Source organism: Lepidochelys olivacea, assembly GCF_965140295.1.
Source record: "Lepidochelys olivacea isolate rLepOli2 genome assembly, chromosome: 11".
NCBI lineage: Eukaryota > Metazoa > Chordata > Testudines > Cheloniidae > Lepidochelys > Lepidochelys olivacea.
The window spans coordinates 18,083,455-18,101,549 of NC_140421.1; the positions used below are offsets into that span (position 1 = coordinate 18,083,455).

The 18,095-nt window shown below is 39.6% G+C and overlaps 1 protein-coding gene across 6 annotated transcripts in view; it reads left to right on the forward strand.

The window, feature by feature from the left end:
* MGAT5 (alpha-1,6-mannosylglycoprotein 6-beta-N-acetylglucosaminyltransferase) overlaps positions 1 to 18,095 on the forward strand; it is a 327,724-nt gene that overhangs the window by 186,049 nt on the left and 123,580 nt on the right. For all 6 annotated transcript variants that reach the window (XM_084643162.1, XM_084643160.1, XM_084643161.1 and 3 more), the window contains one exon: positions 9,114 to 9,281. In XM_084643162.1, the coding sequence (XP_084499288.1) occupies positions 9,114 to 9,281 (168 nt within the window). The remainder of the gene's footprint in view (positions 1 to 9,113; positions 9,282 to 18,095) is intronic.

Below are 18,095 nucleotides of genomic sequence, written 5' to 3' on the forward strand. Positions count from 1 at the left end.
AGTAATGCAGACAGTTCTGGTCACCCCATTCCAAAAGAGAGATTAGAATCAGAAACGGTTCAGAGAAGGGCAATGTATAGGTGTGAAATTGCTGTGAATTTTGCGTAGTCCAAAATCCAAACTTATTTACATCCTGCTCTTCAGAGACCATCTTGAACCCAGTATGATTTAGTCCACTGCTAATTTTTACTACAAGTTCCCAGTACTTACATCTACTGGGGCTGTGATTATCTATATATTGTTATCGCTGTCTCAAATCTGTCATTGCCATTTACTGAGAAACTTGATCTATCAGTTCGGATGTGTGAAGTTATTCAAGAGATACTGCATTAAAAAAAATCAAAAACTTGACAATTTCTTGTGTGTGTTTTCTGATCTTTTCCATTTCAGTTCTGATTTTTGCTGACTCTTAATAAAATTACATTTCCTAAAACAGTTTTAAAAAGTAAAATGAGGTATTTAGTCCTCAGTTTAATCATGCATTTCTCTGAATCTTTTACCTACTATTGACAGCACTTATATATAGTAAGTTTCACTGTTTCCTTTGTCTCATGTTTGTGTGGGGCTTTAAACAGAAACAGAGGAGGAATAGAGTTTTTTTTTTTTTTAAATAGAGAAAATCTGTAAAAAACCCACAGATATTGGCAAGGGCTCCCACATGGGTATATTATCAAACTCTTGCTTTAGAAAAAAAAAAAAAGTGGGGTTGGGGGGATGCTAGACTTCAGGTTGATGCTGTCCCTTTAAATCTGATGTAACTGTGTGTTCCTGGCATAGGTGTTTTCAGCTTGCTTTCTTTGCCACCTGTTGTGATGGAGACTAGTCTTCCTTTTAGGCTAACTCGTTAATTGCTAATTAGTCATTGAGATGATTTCCCCTTTAACATTTTATCAAAGAGAAATCTTACTGGTATTTTTTCTAGACCTGTACAAGGAAGTTATGGTGCCCTAGATTAGGCCTGCACGCTCACGAGTTAGGAGCCGTTCGTTTTCTTTTTTGGTATCCTCTTTCACTTCAGTGTGTGCAATGAAAGCACCTCTTTACAGCAGATGCCAGAAATGCTGGGAGGGCATGCAGTTTCTATTACTGCTTTGTTTGTTCTGAGAAGATTCTGGTGTTTCTGTGAATGTGTTTGCTTGTGAGGTTGAGGTCACCATCCCCTAGGCAGCTGACTGTTATATTACTATGTGGCTTAGATAACAACTAGCCCTTGTTCTGTGATTTTTTTTATTTGTGTCTGACAGCCTGCAGACACACCAACTTGTACTGTGATCCCATTAAATATCACAAGCTGAGTAGAGTTGGGTTAGGTTGTATGGAAGACCGCCCACAAAGAAAGCCCAGATTTCTGCAAAGAATGGTGATGTTTATTCAGTAAGTGGTGCTCTTCCCTTTGAATCAGTACTTAACCAATGTCCCATCATTAAGTAAGGGTGCTGTAGCCTCAGCTAATCAGCAAAACATAAAGGGTCACCTGTCTTCAGAGGTTTCATAGCATCTTTTGTAAAATTAGGGTTGTGTTAATGTGCTCTAGCCAATATTCAAGTACATGGGATGTCATTAGCTAAATTCCCCTGCAGTTTCACTTGCCTATGATTCGTTTCCTGTTGTACATACTGATGTGGAGTTATCCGGTACACTATCACAGAGGTCAGGTACTGTAGCAGAGACAGCTACAACTCAGTGATGTGACAAATGATCTGTCTCTAATCCTAACTAACTTCACAGAAAACAAACTTATTGTTTTCATTTAAGAAAGGAAAGTGAGATCCTTAGCTAAACAGGTGCTATGTAAGTGCAAAGTAACAATAATTTTAAAAAAAAATTATACTTTGCAGCTTCACACATCTTATGTGCAAATTAGGGATTTTGGATGAAGGATTAAGATGTCTGCAATAAAGTATTTTCAGTGACAGCATGACTGGTGCTCTGTTTAAAGAATAATATCCATAAGAATAGTGCCATTCTTGAGTTGGGTGTCCATTGGGCAGTGCATCGAATTAGGTCTCAAACTTTTAATATACATAACTATTTGATTTGAAGGCCAAATCCTTGTTAATGGTCAGTATTTATCACAGTAGTCAGAAGATGTTGATCCACTATTCAATGAAAGCCTCCCCAAACTGTTACCATGTTTCTGAAGCCTCAGTCTTTAATAGCCATGGAACAATCACAATGCTCCTGATGTCTGCTCTGAAAGATTATTTCTAGTTTTCTTAGTTTTGGGTATTTTTTTTTAACTGTTGTCTTAATCCTGCATTTGTTTTGTCTCTTTGTGAAAATAGCCAGTACATTTTAATTTTCACACAGCAACATTTTTTTTAACCAATTTATATATTTCCTCTATTTTATACCCGATGTTCTAGACATGGGCCTCTTTTAACTTTGGTCTGTTGTGTACTTTTCTTTTTAAACATTAGAATAGTATAAATGGTGGGTGAGCAAATTTCTTGTTTTCATCCCATCAGATAGGCACATATTCTTAGCTTCCCCTCCTACTTTTTAATTTGCATCCAAGTGATAGTTTTCAGGTGCTTGCCTGTTTCCCTACTCAGCAATCTGCTCCAATTAGTGCAGTTGGCAGCACTGTAGAAGGCCCTTTTTTTGTGTTACTCATCTCACTGTATTTTGTACACTGCCGCACTGTAGGCAACATTATTGTTTTTTAATCTTTAGTTCACCTACCTTATTTCTGGTTTTACTCCTTCGGCATTGTGCTTTTGTGCAGGTTCCTTGCTCTCCTTTTTCCTTTCAATCTGATATTAGTGGCAATGGCCTCTGGAGCCCTGCCTTTAAATTACATTCGTGGAACTGTTTAATATATTCATTGTAACTGTTTAAATGTTGTTTGCCTGGCCAGGATGGATCAGGCATAATCATTTTTAAATTGGTCGGGTCCTAGTTTGGAACAAGTTATGAATAAAATTTTAAAATGCTTTATGCTTGGTTTGCCACTTAGCCACACAGACCATTTTTAAACCATGCTAATATATCTTAGAGTCCTCTTCTGAATGGATCGTTTAAGTGACTGGCACCCGCTGCCCTTTAGGTAGTTTGAACATTCTTCTGTGGCTGAGTGAGACCTGCACTATTGAGGTGTGGGCCAGGTAAACACGTTTGGCTCCCCATTATTGCTTCCTAGCCCTGTAGGGTGGAGTCTACTGGATTGACCTTCAAACAGTTTTTCAAGGCTCTGTCATTAAAGATCTACCGTGGTAGCATTGTCTCGGCCTTCCCTAGGAGCACCAGTATTTTCTCTACCTAATTTTTTTGAGTCACTGTCATTCCTCTTGAATATGGAAATCTAATTAGTCTATGATGTCACCAATGGCATAATACTAAAACCCTGACTTTAGTGGGAGAGGATGCTAGACTATCAATGTTACATTTAATTATCAAGAAGCTTTACATATGAAATATTCCTTAACAAAGTTATATAGGGGAACAGAATTTCAATAAATTCTCACGAGGTTATGTTTTAAAATAAGGTGTTTCCGATTACTATCTTGCTTCCATAATTTCACTCCCCTCTGCTTTATTATCAGGCATGACTTTAACAGCTAATATCATGGGAACAGTTAGGCTTAAAGGTTAATTCTTTATGCTGCTTAAAAGTTGGGGTTTCAAAATTTTAGGTGGCACATTATGTGAACTCTTTTCTAGCTTTAGAAATTTCAGAGAGATTAATGGGAAGGCAGGGAACCTGAAGGCAACAGTAATAAGAACATGCATTTACAGAGGCTAACAATGTGCTCAACGTGATGGTTCCAAAACACTTAAATGTTTTAATATCAGCAATCATCCCTAGCCCTCTGTCACAGTTCAGTGCAACTGCATCTCTGTTCCTCTTCTGTGGTCCAGCAAGGGCACCTGCTCTAGACTTCATTCTCTGGCTTTCTCCTCTCTTGAGTGGAATACCCTTCTGACTGGGGTATTCCAGGTTGCATGGACCCCTGGCTATACTGTGACATCCAAGGCAGACACTCTGCTTAAGTAGGCCTGCTTAGTTTCTCTTCAGAGGCTAGTAATAGAGTAATTGCCCACCATTATAAGGTACCACACAGCACTTTGTATGCAAGCCAATTTAAAATCATAACAGAGAAAACACATTTAAAAACAATTAAGCCCCTCCCCCCTACACATGCTAATAAGCTTACTAGAGATCACCCCAACCCTAACATGGGCTCTGGCAGGAGCAGTCCTTCAAAACCCTGTCCAAGGGGTTTCCTCATGGTTTCAAGTTCATTACAGTTTCAGCTCAGATCAAGCACAGTGTCTTCCCTAAGGATTGGAGCCCTCCATAGACCTGTCCATTTGCACGAACAGGAAGAAGGCCCTGAGTCTGTTTAAAACAAGGCTATTTACCCAAAAATCCTTTATCTGTTGGTTCCTGGAGAATTCAGTTTGAACTATTATATACAAACCTCTCCAGGAGGTGGCTTCAAAGAGCTAATAATGGAAGGAATTACATTAGCATCCCTCTGCTCTTAGAGAAGTTACATGTGATTCTATAATACATACACAACTGCATTTTTAATACAATTGACCCCAAAGGTACTAATTCTAATTCAGTAAGGTTCAAATTAATTCAGTAAAGTTTATCTTAATTCCATAAGGTTTGTTCTGGATATTGCAGGATATTGTCAGTTTGTCACACCCTCTATCTGTAACAAATACTTAATGGTAATCAAGAATTGAATTGGTCCAAAATCCAGAGCTTGCTATATCAGTGCCAAAAATGCATTGCTACTCTGGACAACTGACACCTTTAGATCTTTTATGTTACGTGTCTTGTAAATGGAGCTCCAATCCTATACAGTAGTGTTTCTCAACCTGGGGATCGTGGGATGGGTTTAGGGAGGTTGCAAGCAGGGACAGCATTACGGGTAGGAAGTAGGGCAACTACTTGGAGTCCAACACCACAGGGGGCCCTGGGAAGTGAATGTAAGTGTTTCAGCCGTGCGTCCTGCAGGGGTGCTGAAGCCCTGTGGCCCAAGCTGAAGGTAGGGGGTTGCAAGTTTTTCTAGTGGGGGGATGGTGTCATGTTTTGTCTTAAGTCCAAAGGGGGTCGCCATCTCAAAAAGGTTGAAAAACACAGCATTTCCAGACAGGTTGGACGGGGCTGCAAGAAATTGGATGTTAAAATCAGGTTGATAACTATTTCATCTTTTTCTGTCACTCTGCTCCAATGTGACTGTTTTTTAAAATTTTCAATAATTAACATTTATATAAAAATGCTTTACAATATGGTATGTATATATATATCAACACATATTTCAAAATGAGTAATATATAAATTAGTACTCTTTGTGCTTTCAGTTGTTATGGTCTTGGGAAGGTAAAGAAAACAGTGCCAATGAAGGAAGATGTACATAGTTGGAGTATCCTTAAAATAGGTGTAATTCATTTTCTTTTCAGGTAGCTTTCCTTAACTTTAAACTTAACGGCCTTTCCACATAAATTTTCTCTTGTTTGCACAAATATTTGACTGCTCATTTAAAAACTCATTAGAAACTCTAAAAACCATATGACAGACCTAAACCCAGTGTAAAGCAAGTGAATCTCTGCTTATATATTATAATTGAAAATTCTACCACATGTCAAATTACAGATCAGAAAACCATTTGATTTTAAAGTTATAAAAAGAAGATAATTACACATTTTAAACCTATTTTTGCATGATTAACAGCGTAATGGTAACATCTGTTGAATATATGTAAATAGGCAAACTCCAGTACATTCAAAGTTTAGGCCAACACTGTAATCCTTATATAATTATGTCCTTTTCTCCCCTTTCCCATATTGTCATGAGTTAAAGACAATCTGTCAACTTTTCTGTAACATTTTCTGAATTCTGAATTTTTATTTGTTGTTCATTAATCAACTTCCTCATATTTTTCCTATGTTGTTCTGCACAATATGCAGATCTCTTCTCCCCCCCCCCCCACACACCTGCACCCAACTTGCGTCTGGTGAGATGGTGACAGACAGGATCACTAGCTGGCCTGAGGAAAACCACAAGTAGTATATAATATTATTGGTGTATGGTATACAATTCAGAATTTGCACAATCAGGAAGAAGCCAGATGTATAGGGCCCTACCAAATTTACAGCCATGAAAAATGCGTCACTGACCATGAAATCTGATATATCTCCAAACCCCCCCCCCACCCGAAGTCTGGTCTTTTGTGTGCTTTTACCCTATACTGTACAGATTTAATAGAATCATAGAATATCTGGGTTGGAAGGGACCTCAGGAGGTTATCTAGTACAATCTAGTCTAATCTATCAAGTTGATTGCTGGCTTTGCTCAGTCTGAATGAGAACTGAGCCCTGTGTATAGGGATGGAATATTTTTCATTCACTGGAACATCCCATAGACTGTCATTTCATGGTACACAAACGTGAAGCTAAATCTCTTTATGGGAGCACTTGAGTGTAATATAAGGATTTTGGTACTATGCTTTTCAATCAAGGAGAATAGTTTCCTTGCTTACCAATAAAAAGTGTAAAATAACTTGATCCTGATGATTTACATGTCAAAATAAGCACTGAATATTAAGTTCTAGCTGCTGCTTGCAGAGTTTCTGTAGCCAGTGTTACAAAGGAGGAATCATTTATCACTTTTAACAGTTTAATTTGTGCTGCAGTCAGGATTGTTAATTTTGACTGGTTTTAAAACAAGAACTCACAAGTTCATTGGCATACACAGGATAACTGGTTACAAGTGTGTGTATATTGCCCACCCTTTTACCATAATATCTGAATAGAAGTGTGTGTGTGTAAATTATCTGCATATATCACTACATAAGCAGATGTATAATACAAGTGTGTATATACATACACAGATAAAGCATGTGTAAATGTATATGGGTACAGTTTTATCTTAATTATAAAGAGACACACATAGATATCCAGTTATATAAAGTATAGAATTTCCATGTTGTGATCCGTTTCTTACAACGTGCTTCACAAAATAGTTATATAGATCAGTTCTGTGAGCGGAGCAGCTTATATCTTAATTTGGACAAAATGGAAAAATAGTTATTACATAGGGTAATTGTTCATGAATGAGATTTTCCTGAGTGCTAATATTAATTCCAGTCTTGTTTTTATGTCTTGATTAATTTAATTCTCGTCCATGATGATCATAAATAGTACCTGAGCTATCAACTAGTTTTATATGTAAATTATTCTAGGACTGTCAAGTGATTAAAAAAAATTAATCCCAATTAATTGTGCTGTTAATAATAAATACATTTATTTAAATATTTTTGTATGTTTACATTTTCAAATATATTGATTTTAATTATAACAGAGTATACGAAGTGCTCACTTTATATTTATTTTTGATTACAAATATTTGCACTGTAAAAAACCAAAGAAATAGTATTTTTCAATTCCACAATTACAAGTACTGTAGTGCAATCTCTTTATCGTGAAAGTTGAACTTACAAATGTAGAATTATGTACAAAAGAAACCGGCATTCAAAAATAAAACCGTGTAAAACTTTTGAGCCTATGAGTCCACTCTGTCCTACTTCTTGTTCAGCCAATCACTCAAAAAACCCACGTTTGTTTACATTTGCAGAAGATAATGCTGCCTGCTTCTTGTTTATAATGCCACCTGAAAGTGAGACCAGGCATTTGCATGGCACTGTTGTAGCTGGCATTGCAAAATATTTACGTGCCAGATGTGCTAAAGATTCATATATCCCTTCATGCTTCAGCCATCGTTCGAGAGGACATGTATCCATGCTAATGATGAATTCTGCTCAATAATGATCCAAAGCAGTGTGAACTGACACATGTTCATTTTCATCATCTGAGTCAGATGCTACTGGCAGAAGTTTGATTTTTTTTTTTTTTGGGTGGTTTGGATTTTGTAGTTTCCGCATTGGTGTGTTGCTCTTATAAGATTTCTGAAAGCATGTGCCACATCTCGTCCCTCTGAGATTTTGGAAGGCACTTCAGATTTTTAAACCTTGGGTCAAGTGTTGTATCTATCTGTAGAAATTTAACACTGGTACCCTTTTTGTATTTTGTCGCGTCTGCTGTGAAAGTGTTCTTAAAATGAACAACATGTGGTGTGTCATAATCAGAGACTCCTATAACATGAAATATATGGCAGAATGTGGATAAAACAGAGCAAGAGACATACAGTTCTCCCCCAAGGAGTTCAATTGTAAATTTAACTAATGCATTATTTTTTTAATGAGCGTCATCAGCATGGAAGCATGTCCTCTGGAATAGTGGCCGAAGCACGAAGGAGCATATGAATGTTTAGCATATCTGGTACATAAATATCTTGCAATACCAGCTACAAAAGTGCCATGCAAACATCTGTTTTCACTTTCAGGTGACATCGTAGATAAGAAGTGGGCAGCATTATCTCCCATAAATGTAGACAAATTTGTTTGACTTAGCGATTGGCTGAACAAGAAGTTGGACTGAGTGGACTTGTAGGCTCTAAAGTTTTACATTGTTTTGTTTTTGAGTGCGGTTATGTAACAAAAAAAATTCTACTTTTGTAAGTTGCGCTTTCATGATAAAGAGATTGCACTACAGTACTTGGATAAGGTGAAGAAAAATACTATTTCTTTTATCAGTTTTACAGTGAAAATATTTATAATAAAAAATAATATAAAGTGAGCACAGTAGACTTTGTATTCTCTGTTTTAATTGAAATTAATAGATTTGAAAATGTAGAAAAACATCGACAAATATTTAATACATTTCAATTGGTATTCTGTTTAACTGTGTGATTAAAACTGCGATTAATCATGATTAATTTTTTAAAATCTTTTTGAGTTAATTGCGTGAATTAACTGCGATTAATCAACAACCCTAATACATTCCTATGATGAGAGGACCTCCACAACAAAGATTTCTAGATACAATCTGATTTCTCCCAAAATTTGAAGGCAGTTGCTGTGGCTGAGGGGGAACCTGTAATGGTGAAATGGTATCTGATCCCGGCTGGGTTGCAGGGTAGTATTTGTATTCGCTTCTCTTTTTTTATTTGATCGATATGAGGTGTCAGTGATGAGTGTCTGATGTGTCGATACGGTATCCAGTGTGATGTTACATGGTTTGTTTTTCATTTATTATAGATCTCAAGAAAACTCTTGCAGTCTTACTGGATAATATCTTGGAGCGTATTGGCAAGCTAGAGTCCAAGGTGGAGAACCTTGTAATTAATGGCACCGGAGCAAACTCTACCAACAGTACCGCCACTGCTGCTCCCAGTTTAGGAACAGTTGAAAAGCTCAACGTAGCAGGTAGGTATGAAAACTGTTTAGAATTTCAACTCTATTTTATTGTGTAAAGACACAGTAATACTGATACCCTTTAGTTGAAAGCATGACGTTTTATGAGCTCTTCAGAAATAAGATGGCAAAACTGATTAATTGCTTTTCATTTGGGGAAACCAAAAGTAAAAACCGAACCTGTGTCATAAAAAGATATGCGCGTGTGGTCTCCTTCTAGTGGAGTGGAAAATTAGCTGCTATGCAGGCTTCACACTACATAACATGTTTGTCAGCCTCTGCTGAAAGAGGCTTATGAATAGGGAATGGACTAGTTTGAGTGCAGTGATGCAGGCAAGGACTGAAGTATAATAGCAGAACTGGAATGGGGGTCTTGAAAGCCATATTGTTGGATTTGAAACTGTTTTAATCCCTCATGCCAATTTAACACATCTTCACAGTATATAGGGACAGGTTTGGGAGAGGAAGAAGCGCATTAACATTTTGTCACTATCTCAAAAAGTTTGATTACTTGGTTTTGTGTAAATCGGTTCTTGTGCATTTTGTCTGTCCTTTAACAGATTTTAATGGTGCAGCCAATACCTATCCAAATAAGCAATAAAGCAGACATTTTAATAACTTATAATTACACCACAGCCTCAGCATCAACCAAGATGTAAGACTCTCCTTCCCTGTTATGTCCAGTAGTTCCTGTGATTTGACAAGGAAATCACATACTGCGCAATCCTGTTTGTTAGAATAGTCTTTAGTTTAAATGTGTCATAGTTTGAATAAACTGTGGTTTGAAAAGTTCTCTTACTAATTTTATTTGTGTTGGATTGACATTATTGCCTGTCAGTGTATTTAAGGCATGTAGTCCAGTGGCAGCAGTATGTCTCTGGGACCTGTGTATCCACATAGGGCTTTACTCTTTCAGCAGTCCTGCACTAAATTCTGCACGCACTTGACCCACCAGCCAGAGATTGCTATCCCCCATTCCCTGTCTACCTCTGGTGCTGGTGGGCCCAAGGAGATAGCGAGTGCTCTTGTTCATTTGGAAGTTAGTGCTTCAGCCCCACAACCAGGTTTTCCAGTCCAGGGAGGGCATCATAGCCAGACTGTGCATAGCCGAAAGAACGTACGAACGGCCATACTGGGTCAGACCAAAGATCCATCTAGCCCAGTATCCTGTCTTCTGACAGTGGCCAGTGCCAAGTGTTCCAGAACAGTTAATCAAGTGATCCATCCTGTCGCCCATTTCCAAAGCTGGTGAGTGAGGGGCAGGGGTTGGGCAGGAATTTCAGCAGCCTGAGGCCTTGTTTACAGCCAGGTTTTGTACCAGTATAATATTTCAGATAGGCGTGTGATTTTTGTACCCAAATAAAATGGTACAATCCTTCGTATGGATGCAGTGGTATCAGTATAATGTTGCCTTATATTGGTGTAGTTTATTCTCCTTCCCTATGGTAATGGCTATGCTGATAGAAGACACCTTTATAGTAATATAGCTGTGTCCACACTAGGCGCTGTACCGCTTTAATTAAGCCAGTATAGTTAAAGGGCAGGTCTTCAGTACCTGCCGGATCGGCAGGTAGTGATGGATCTATCCGGGATCGACTTATCGTGTCTCGTCTAGAAGCGATAAATTGTTCCCCAAACATCCTCCCTGTTGATTCCGGAACTCCAGATTGCGAGAGGCAGAAGCGGAGTTGATGGGGGAGTGGCAGCTGTCGACTCGCTGCCATCCTCACGGCCAGGTAAGTCGACCGAAGATACGCTGACTTCAGCTATGCTATTAGCGTAGCTGAAGTTGCATATCTTAGGTCGCATCCCTACCCCCAGTGTAGACCAGGGCTAAGCAATACAACCTTTATGTGTAACCAAGGCCTGAACTGGGCTGCAGGCAAAGAGGGAGGGAGTGGTTGTGGGTATGCAGAGAATGAGTGCTCAGGTACTATGGTAACGTGGGCCATATAATACCTGGATAGATAATTGGGAAAGAAGAACCTAATCATGGATGGAGAAGGAGTTGAGTGGGACCCTGCTCATATTACTTTGTGTAGTTCCTTGGGAAATTTCACCAGCATATAATGATGGCTGTTTAAGCATGACCCTATAACCTTGGGTGCAGTTAAATAATTTTAACCCTCAGGACCAAGTGAAGTTTTCTGACCAGCTTTGATATGCTGTCTAATGTAAATCAGTAATGCTCAATAGTATCAGTTTCTTTCCTGTTATGAAATTGAATTCACAATTAAAAATAAGGTACTATAACAAGGCACTTTTAGGAGAATGTGGCACTTCCCAGGTTGTTAAATTGTAATGGCTGTCACTTGAAACATACTGCCATTACTCAAAAAGAAAAGGAGGACTTGTGGCACCTTAGAGACTAACCAATTTATTAGAGCATAAGCTTTCGTGAGCTACAGCTCACTTCCTCAGATGCATATCGTGGAAACTGCAGCAGGCTTTATATATACACAGAGAATATGAAACAATACCTATTCCCACCCCACTGTCCTGCTGGTAATAGCTTATCTAAAGTGATTTCCAGCACAAATCCAGGTTTTCTCACCCTCCACCCCCCCACACAAATTCACTCTCCTGCTGGTGATAGCCCATCCAAAGTGACAACTCTTTACACAATGTGCATGACAATCAAGCTGGGCTATTTCCTGCATAAATCCAGGTTCTCACATCCCCCCCACCCCCATACACACACAAACTCACTCTCCTGCTGGTAATAGCTCATCCAATGTGTATGGGGGTGGGGGGGATGTGAGAAAAAACTGAAATAATGAAGACAAATCACCACTCAAGATTGTATTCCTTAAAAGACCCTTACAGTCTGACCGATTTTCACAGTCCACTTGTTTTTATATTGCCTGCTTAGGATGTTTATTATTTTACTCAAGCAGGGCTCTAAGCGCCTTGGTGAGAGAAGATTTATTCACATAATTCCTTTTTTCCCCCTCATAACATATTCCTAGAAGCAAGAAAATAGTTTCCTATGGAGTTCCTTTGGGTAACTGGCAAATAGGAACACTGTCTTAAGTTTCTAATGAACTTTGAACTGTTCTTTTCCTTGTTTGTGCATCCGCATTTCCAATGCAAGAAATGACTAACAAATTCTCACCAAGGCAGTATCAAATACAGCATCCTGCTTGGACAGGAGTCTCATATGGCTTTCAGTGCTAACATTAGTTAAAGGCTTGTGCAAAGGTAGTGGCGGAATTTCACAATTGCCATAAAGAGCCTTCTCCTTTAAATTTTAATTCAATACCAGCCATAGATTTTTAAAGCCAGGGAGGACCATAACGATCATCTAATCTGGCCACCTACCTAACATGGGCCGTAAAGATTAACTCAGCAATTCCTACAGTGGATGGAGTTATTCTGCCCATTTTCTTCTGGGTTTTGACCCTTTCACAGTTCTAGCTATCTGTAGGCTCAATTTAAAATATTTGGATATTTATCATTCTATGCTAGCTTTCACAAGTGCTTCATACACTGTATTTGTACAGCTGTTACTAGGGTGAACTTGTTGTATGGCAAAGAAAAAGACTTCAGTCTCCTTTGGGCTTTCAGCTTTCATTGTCAGTAAATTACCTTTTTAAATTTAAAAGTCTGGGCTAAATTCTACAGTCTTCAGTAGGAACGGGGGGTGGGGGGCGGGAGCTTTTGTTTAAGGGCCAAATAATTTGTCCTTCTGGTACCTCCGTGGGTACTTCTGAATTCTCAGCTAGCCTCAGGGTAGTACAGAACAGGTGAGTGGAATAAGGTTGTTTGAGACTAATGGCATGTCCACATGTACAGCACTGCAGCTAAAGAGATGCAACCGCTCTATGTGGAGACGCTCTATGCTGGCGGGACGGAGTTCTCCCGTCAGCATATTAAAACCACCTCTGCAAATGGCAGAAGCTGTGTCAGTGGGAGAAGCTCTCCCACCAACATAGCACTGTGCACATAAGTGTCTATGTTGGTGTAATTTATGTCCCCTGAGGGGGTGGTTTTATTCACACCCCGAGTAACATAAGTTACATAATGGCAAAGGCTATGTCTACATTACAGCCTATGTCGGCATATCTTAAGTTGCTCAGGGGTATGAATGAACCACCTCCTGAGTGACATAAATTACACCAACATAAGCACTTGTGTGCACAGCACTATGTCAGCGGGAGAACTTGTCCAGCCCACATACCTTCTGCCATTCACAGAGGTGATTTTATTAGGCTGACGGGAGAGCTCTCTCCTGCCGGCATAGAGCATCTTCACCAGATGTGCTGCAGCGGCTCAGCTGAATTGGTACAGTTGTGCTGCTGCAGGACTGTACATGTAGACATGCCTTTAATCTCATGTTCTTGCATGTTAAGAGGCCTGTGGCCAGCCATTTCAAGCTAGAAGTTGGTTGGGTTGAATGTGAGGGATTTGGTTTCTTATTTTTTTTTTTTTTTAAACCAGAAATACTAGTCCTTCCAGAAGGCAGTTTCCTAGCTGTAGTGAAGTTAAGAAGCCATCCAAATGTAGAACAGCACCCTGATAAAATAAACTTGTTTTTTGTTGGGAGAAAAGGTTTATCCTCTGTTAAGCAAACATCATGATTACAGTATCAACCAGAGCTTTAATCTTATCTGTAATGTTTCAGCATCATTTGTTTTAAGTGTTGCATCTGATTTTAGAGAAATGGGTAAACTTGAAAGTTGTCAATATTGTTATAAAGCAAAGCATTTTGTTTCCTAGGGATTTGTTCATTTTATTATAATGTATGTGTACTAGAACTGTCAAGCGATTTTAAAAAAAAATAAATCGCGCTATTAATCGCACTGTTAAACAATAATAGAACACTTATTTAGATATTTTTGGATGTTTTCTACATTTTCAAATATATTGATTTCAATTACAACACAGAATACAAAGTGTACAGTGCTCACTTTATATTTATTTTTTATTACAAATATTTGCACTTTAAAACACAAAAAAAATATATTTCAGTTCACCTAATAAAAGTACTGTAGTGCAATCTCTTTATAATGAAGTTGAACTTAGAAATGTAGAATTATGTAAAAAAAAAAAAACTGCATTCAAAAATAAAACAATGTAAAACTTTAGAACCTATAAGTCCACTGAGTCCTACTTCAGCCAATCACTCGGACAAACAAGTTTGGTTACAATTTGCAGGATATAATGCTGCCCACGTCTCGTTCACAATGTCACCTGAAACTGCGTCCATGTTGCTGACGAGTTCTGCTCAATAACGATCCAAAGCAGAGCGGACCGATGCATGTTCATTTTCATCATCTGAGTCAGATGCCACCAGCAACCAGCAGGTTGATTTTATTTTTTGGTGGTTTGAGTTCTGTAGTTTCTGCCTTGGGGTGTTGCTCTTTTAAGACATCTGAAAGCATGCTCCACACCTCATTCCTCTTAGATTTTGGACAGCACTTCCGATTCTTAAAGCTTGGGTCAAGTGCTGTATCTATCCTTAGAAGTCACACATTGGTGCTTTCTTTGCGTTTTGCCAAATCTGCTGTGAAAGTGTTCTTAAAACAAATGTGCTGGGATATCATCCAAGACTGCTATAACGTGAAATATATGGCAGTATATGGGGCAAACAGAACAGGAGACATTACAGTTCTGCCCCAAGGAGTACAGTCACAAATTTAATGGAAGCATTATTTTTTTAACGAGCATCATCAGCATGGACGCATGTCCTCTGGAGTGGTGGCCGAAGCATGAAGGGCATATGAATGTTTAGCATATCTGGCATGCAAATACCTTGCAGCGTCGGCTACAAAGGTGCCATGCGATAGCCTGTTCTCACCTTCAGGTGACATTGTAAACAAGACGTGGGTAGCAGTAACTCCCGTAAATGTAAACAAACATGTTTGTCTTAGTAATTGGTTGAACAAGAAGGAGGACTTAAGGCTCTAAAGTTTTACATTGTTTTGTTTTTGAGTGCAGTTATGTAACAACAAAAAAATCTACATATGTAAGTTACACTTTCACGATAAAAGGATTGCACTACAGTACTTGTATGAGGTGAACTGAAAAGTACTATTTCTTTTGTTTCATTTTTATAGTGCAAATATTTGTAATAAAAAACAATATAAAGTGAGCACTGTACACTTTATATTCTGTGTTGTAATAGAAATCAATATATTTGAAAATGTAGAAACGCATCCAAAAATATTTAATACATTTCAATTGGTATTCTATTGTTTAACAGAGGCATTAATCACGATTGTTTTTTTAATCGCAGTTAATTTTGAGTTAATCACATGAGTTAACTGTGATTAATCGGCAGCCCTAAATATGTATCCATCAGCTCCAAAAATAAAGATATGTCCATTGCTTTCTTTGTAATATATTATCGTTGGAATCTGTTTTGGTTATTCAGCTATTTCCATGCTGGGTAATTACAAGAAAGTAAACACACAAGGTTTACCATTTTTCTGTTTTATACGCTACAGTGTCTGTGACAGCTTTGGACAAACAGTTCATGAAATCCTGTTAGAGTAACTTACAAAAATTTTAACACTTTCAGTCTAGACTATTATAGGTATCTCTTGAAACCACATCACCACAATAGCTAATGTTTTATTAATATTATTTTAAGTTCTATTTAATATATTATTTTGATGCTGCTTTTGAGCTCTTGAGGTAAGTTAAATTTCAGCAGGCTGAAACATTTATAATTAAAAAAATAATTATAAAATGCTGAATTCACTTTTTTTTAATGTTGAGCAATGCAGCAGTCTGGCTTCACTGGTGTGCTATGCAGATGGTACCCACTTAGGGTATGTCTACACTACGAAATTAGGTCGAATTTATAGAAGTTGGTTTTTTAGAAATCGGTTTTATATATTCGAGTGTGTGTGTCCCCACAGAAAATGCTCTAAGTGCATTAAGTGCATTAACTCGGCGGAGTGCTTCCACAGTACCGAGGCAAGCGTCGACTTCCGGAGCATTGCACTGTGGGTAGCTATCCCACAGTTCCCGCAGTCTCCGCTGCCCATTGGAATTCTGGGTTGAGATCCCAATGCCTGATGGGGCTAAAACATTGTCACGGGTGGTTCTGGGTACATATGGTCAGGCCCCCGTTCCCTCCCTCCCTCCGTGAAAGCAAGGGCAGACAATCATTTCGCACCTTTTTTCCTGAGTTACATGTGAAGACGCCATACCACGGCAAGCATGAAGCCCGCTCAGGTAACTATCACCGTATGTCTCCTGGGTGCTGGCAGACGTGGTACTGCATTGCTACACAGCAGCATCAATCCATTGCCTTGTGGCAGCAGACAGTACAGTAAGACTGGTAGCTGTCATCGTCATGTCCGAGGTGCTCCTGGCCAGACATGTGCGCAGCGACTAAATTTGGAGTGACTTGACCATTCTCTTTAGTCCTGCAGTCAGTCCTATTGAACCATCTTATGGTGAGCAGGCAGGCGATACGGATTGCTAGCAGTCCTACTGTACCATCTTCTGCCAGCCAGGCAAGAGATGAGGATGGCTAGCAGTCCAACTGCACCGTCTTCTGCCGAGCAGCCATGAGATGTGGATGGCTTGCAGTCCTTCTGCACTGTCTGCTGCCAGCCAAAGATGTAAAAGATAGATGGAGTGGATCAAAACAAGAAATAGACCAGATTTGTTTTGTACTCATTTGCTCCCCCCGCCCCCCATCTAGGGGACTCATTCCTCTAGGTTACACTGCGGTCACTCACAGAGAAGGTGCAGCGAGGTAAATCTAGCCATGTATCAATAAGAGGCCAGACCAACCTGCTTGTTCCAGTAAGAACAATTACTTAGGGCACCATTTCTTATTGGAACCCTCCGTGAAGTCCTGCCTGAAATACTCATTGATGTAAAGCCACCCCCTTTGTTGATTTTAATTCCTTGTAAGCCAACCCGGTAAGCCATGTCGTCAGTCGCCCCTCCCTCCATCAGAGCAACGGCAGACAAGCGTTCCTCACCTTTTTTCTGTGCAGATGCCATACCAAGGCAAGCATGGAGGCCGCTCAGCTCACTTTGGCAATTAGGAGCACATTAAACACCACACGCATTATCCAGTAGTATATGCAGCACCAGAACCTGGCAGAGTGATACCGGGTGAGGAGGCAACGTCAGCGCGGTCACGTGAGTGATCAGGACATGGACACAGATTTCTCTGAAAGCATGGGCCTTGCCAATGCATGCATCATGGTGCTAATGGGGCAGGTTCATGCTGTGGAACGCCGATTCTGGGCTCGGGAAACAAGCACAGACTGGTGGGACCGCATAGTGTTGCAGGTCTGGGACGATTCCCAGTGGCTGCGAAACTTTCGCATACGTAAGGGCACTTTCATGGAACTTTGTGACTTGCTTTCCCCTGCCCTGAAGCACGAGAATACCAAGATGAGAGCAGACCTCACAGTTGAGAAGCGAGTGGCAATAGCCCTATGGAAGCTTGCAACGCCAGACAGCTACCGGTCAGTTGGGAATCAATTTGGAGTGGGCAAATCTACTGTGGGGGCTGCTGTGATGCAAGTAGCCCACGCGATCAAAGATCTGCTGATATCAAAGGTAGTGACCCTGGGAAAAGTGCAGGTCATAGTGGATGGCTTTGCTGCAATGGGATTCCCTAACTGTGGTGGGGCCATAGACAGAACCTATATCCCTATCTTGGCACCGGAGCACCAAGCCGCCGAGTACATAAACCGCAAGGGGTACTTTTCAATAGTGCTGCAAGCTCTGGTGGATCACAAGGGACGTTTCACCAACATCAACGTGGGATGGCCGGGAAAGGGACATTACGCTCGCATTTTCAGGAACTCTGGTCTGTTTCAAAAGCTGCAGGAAGGGACTTTCTTCCCA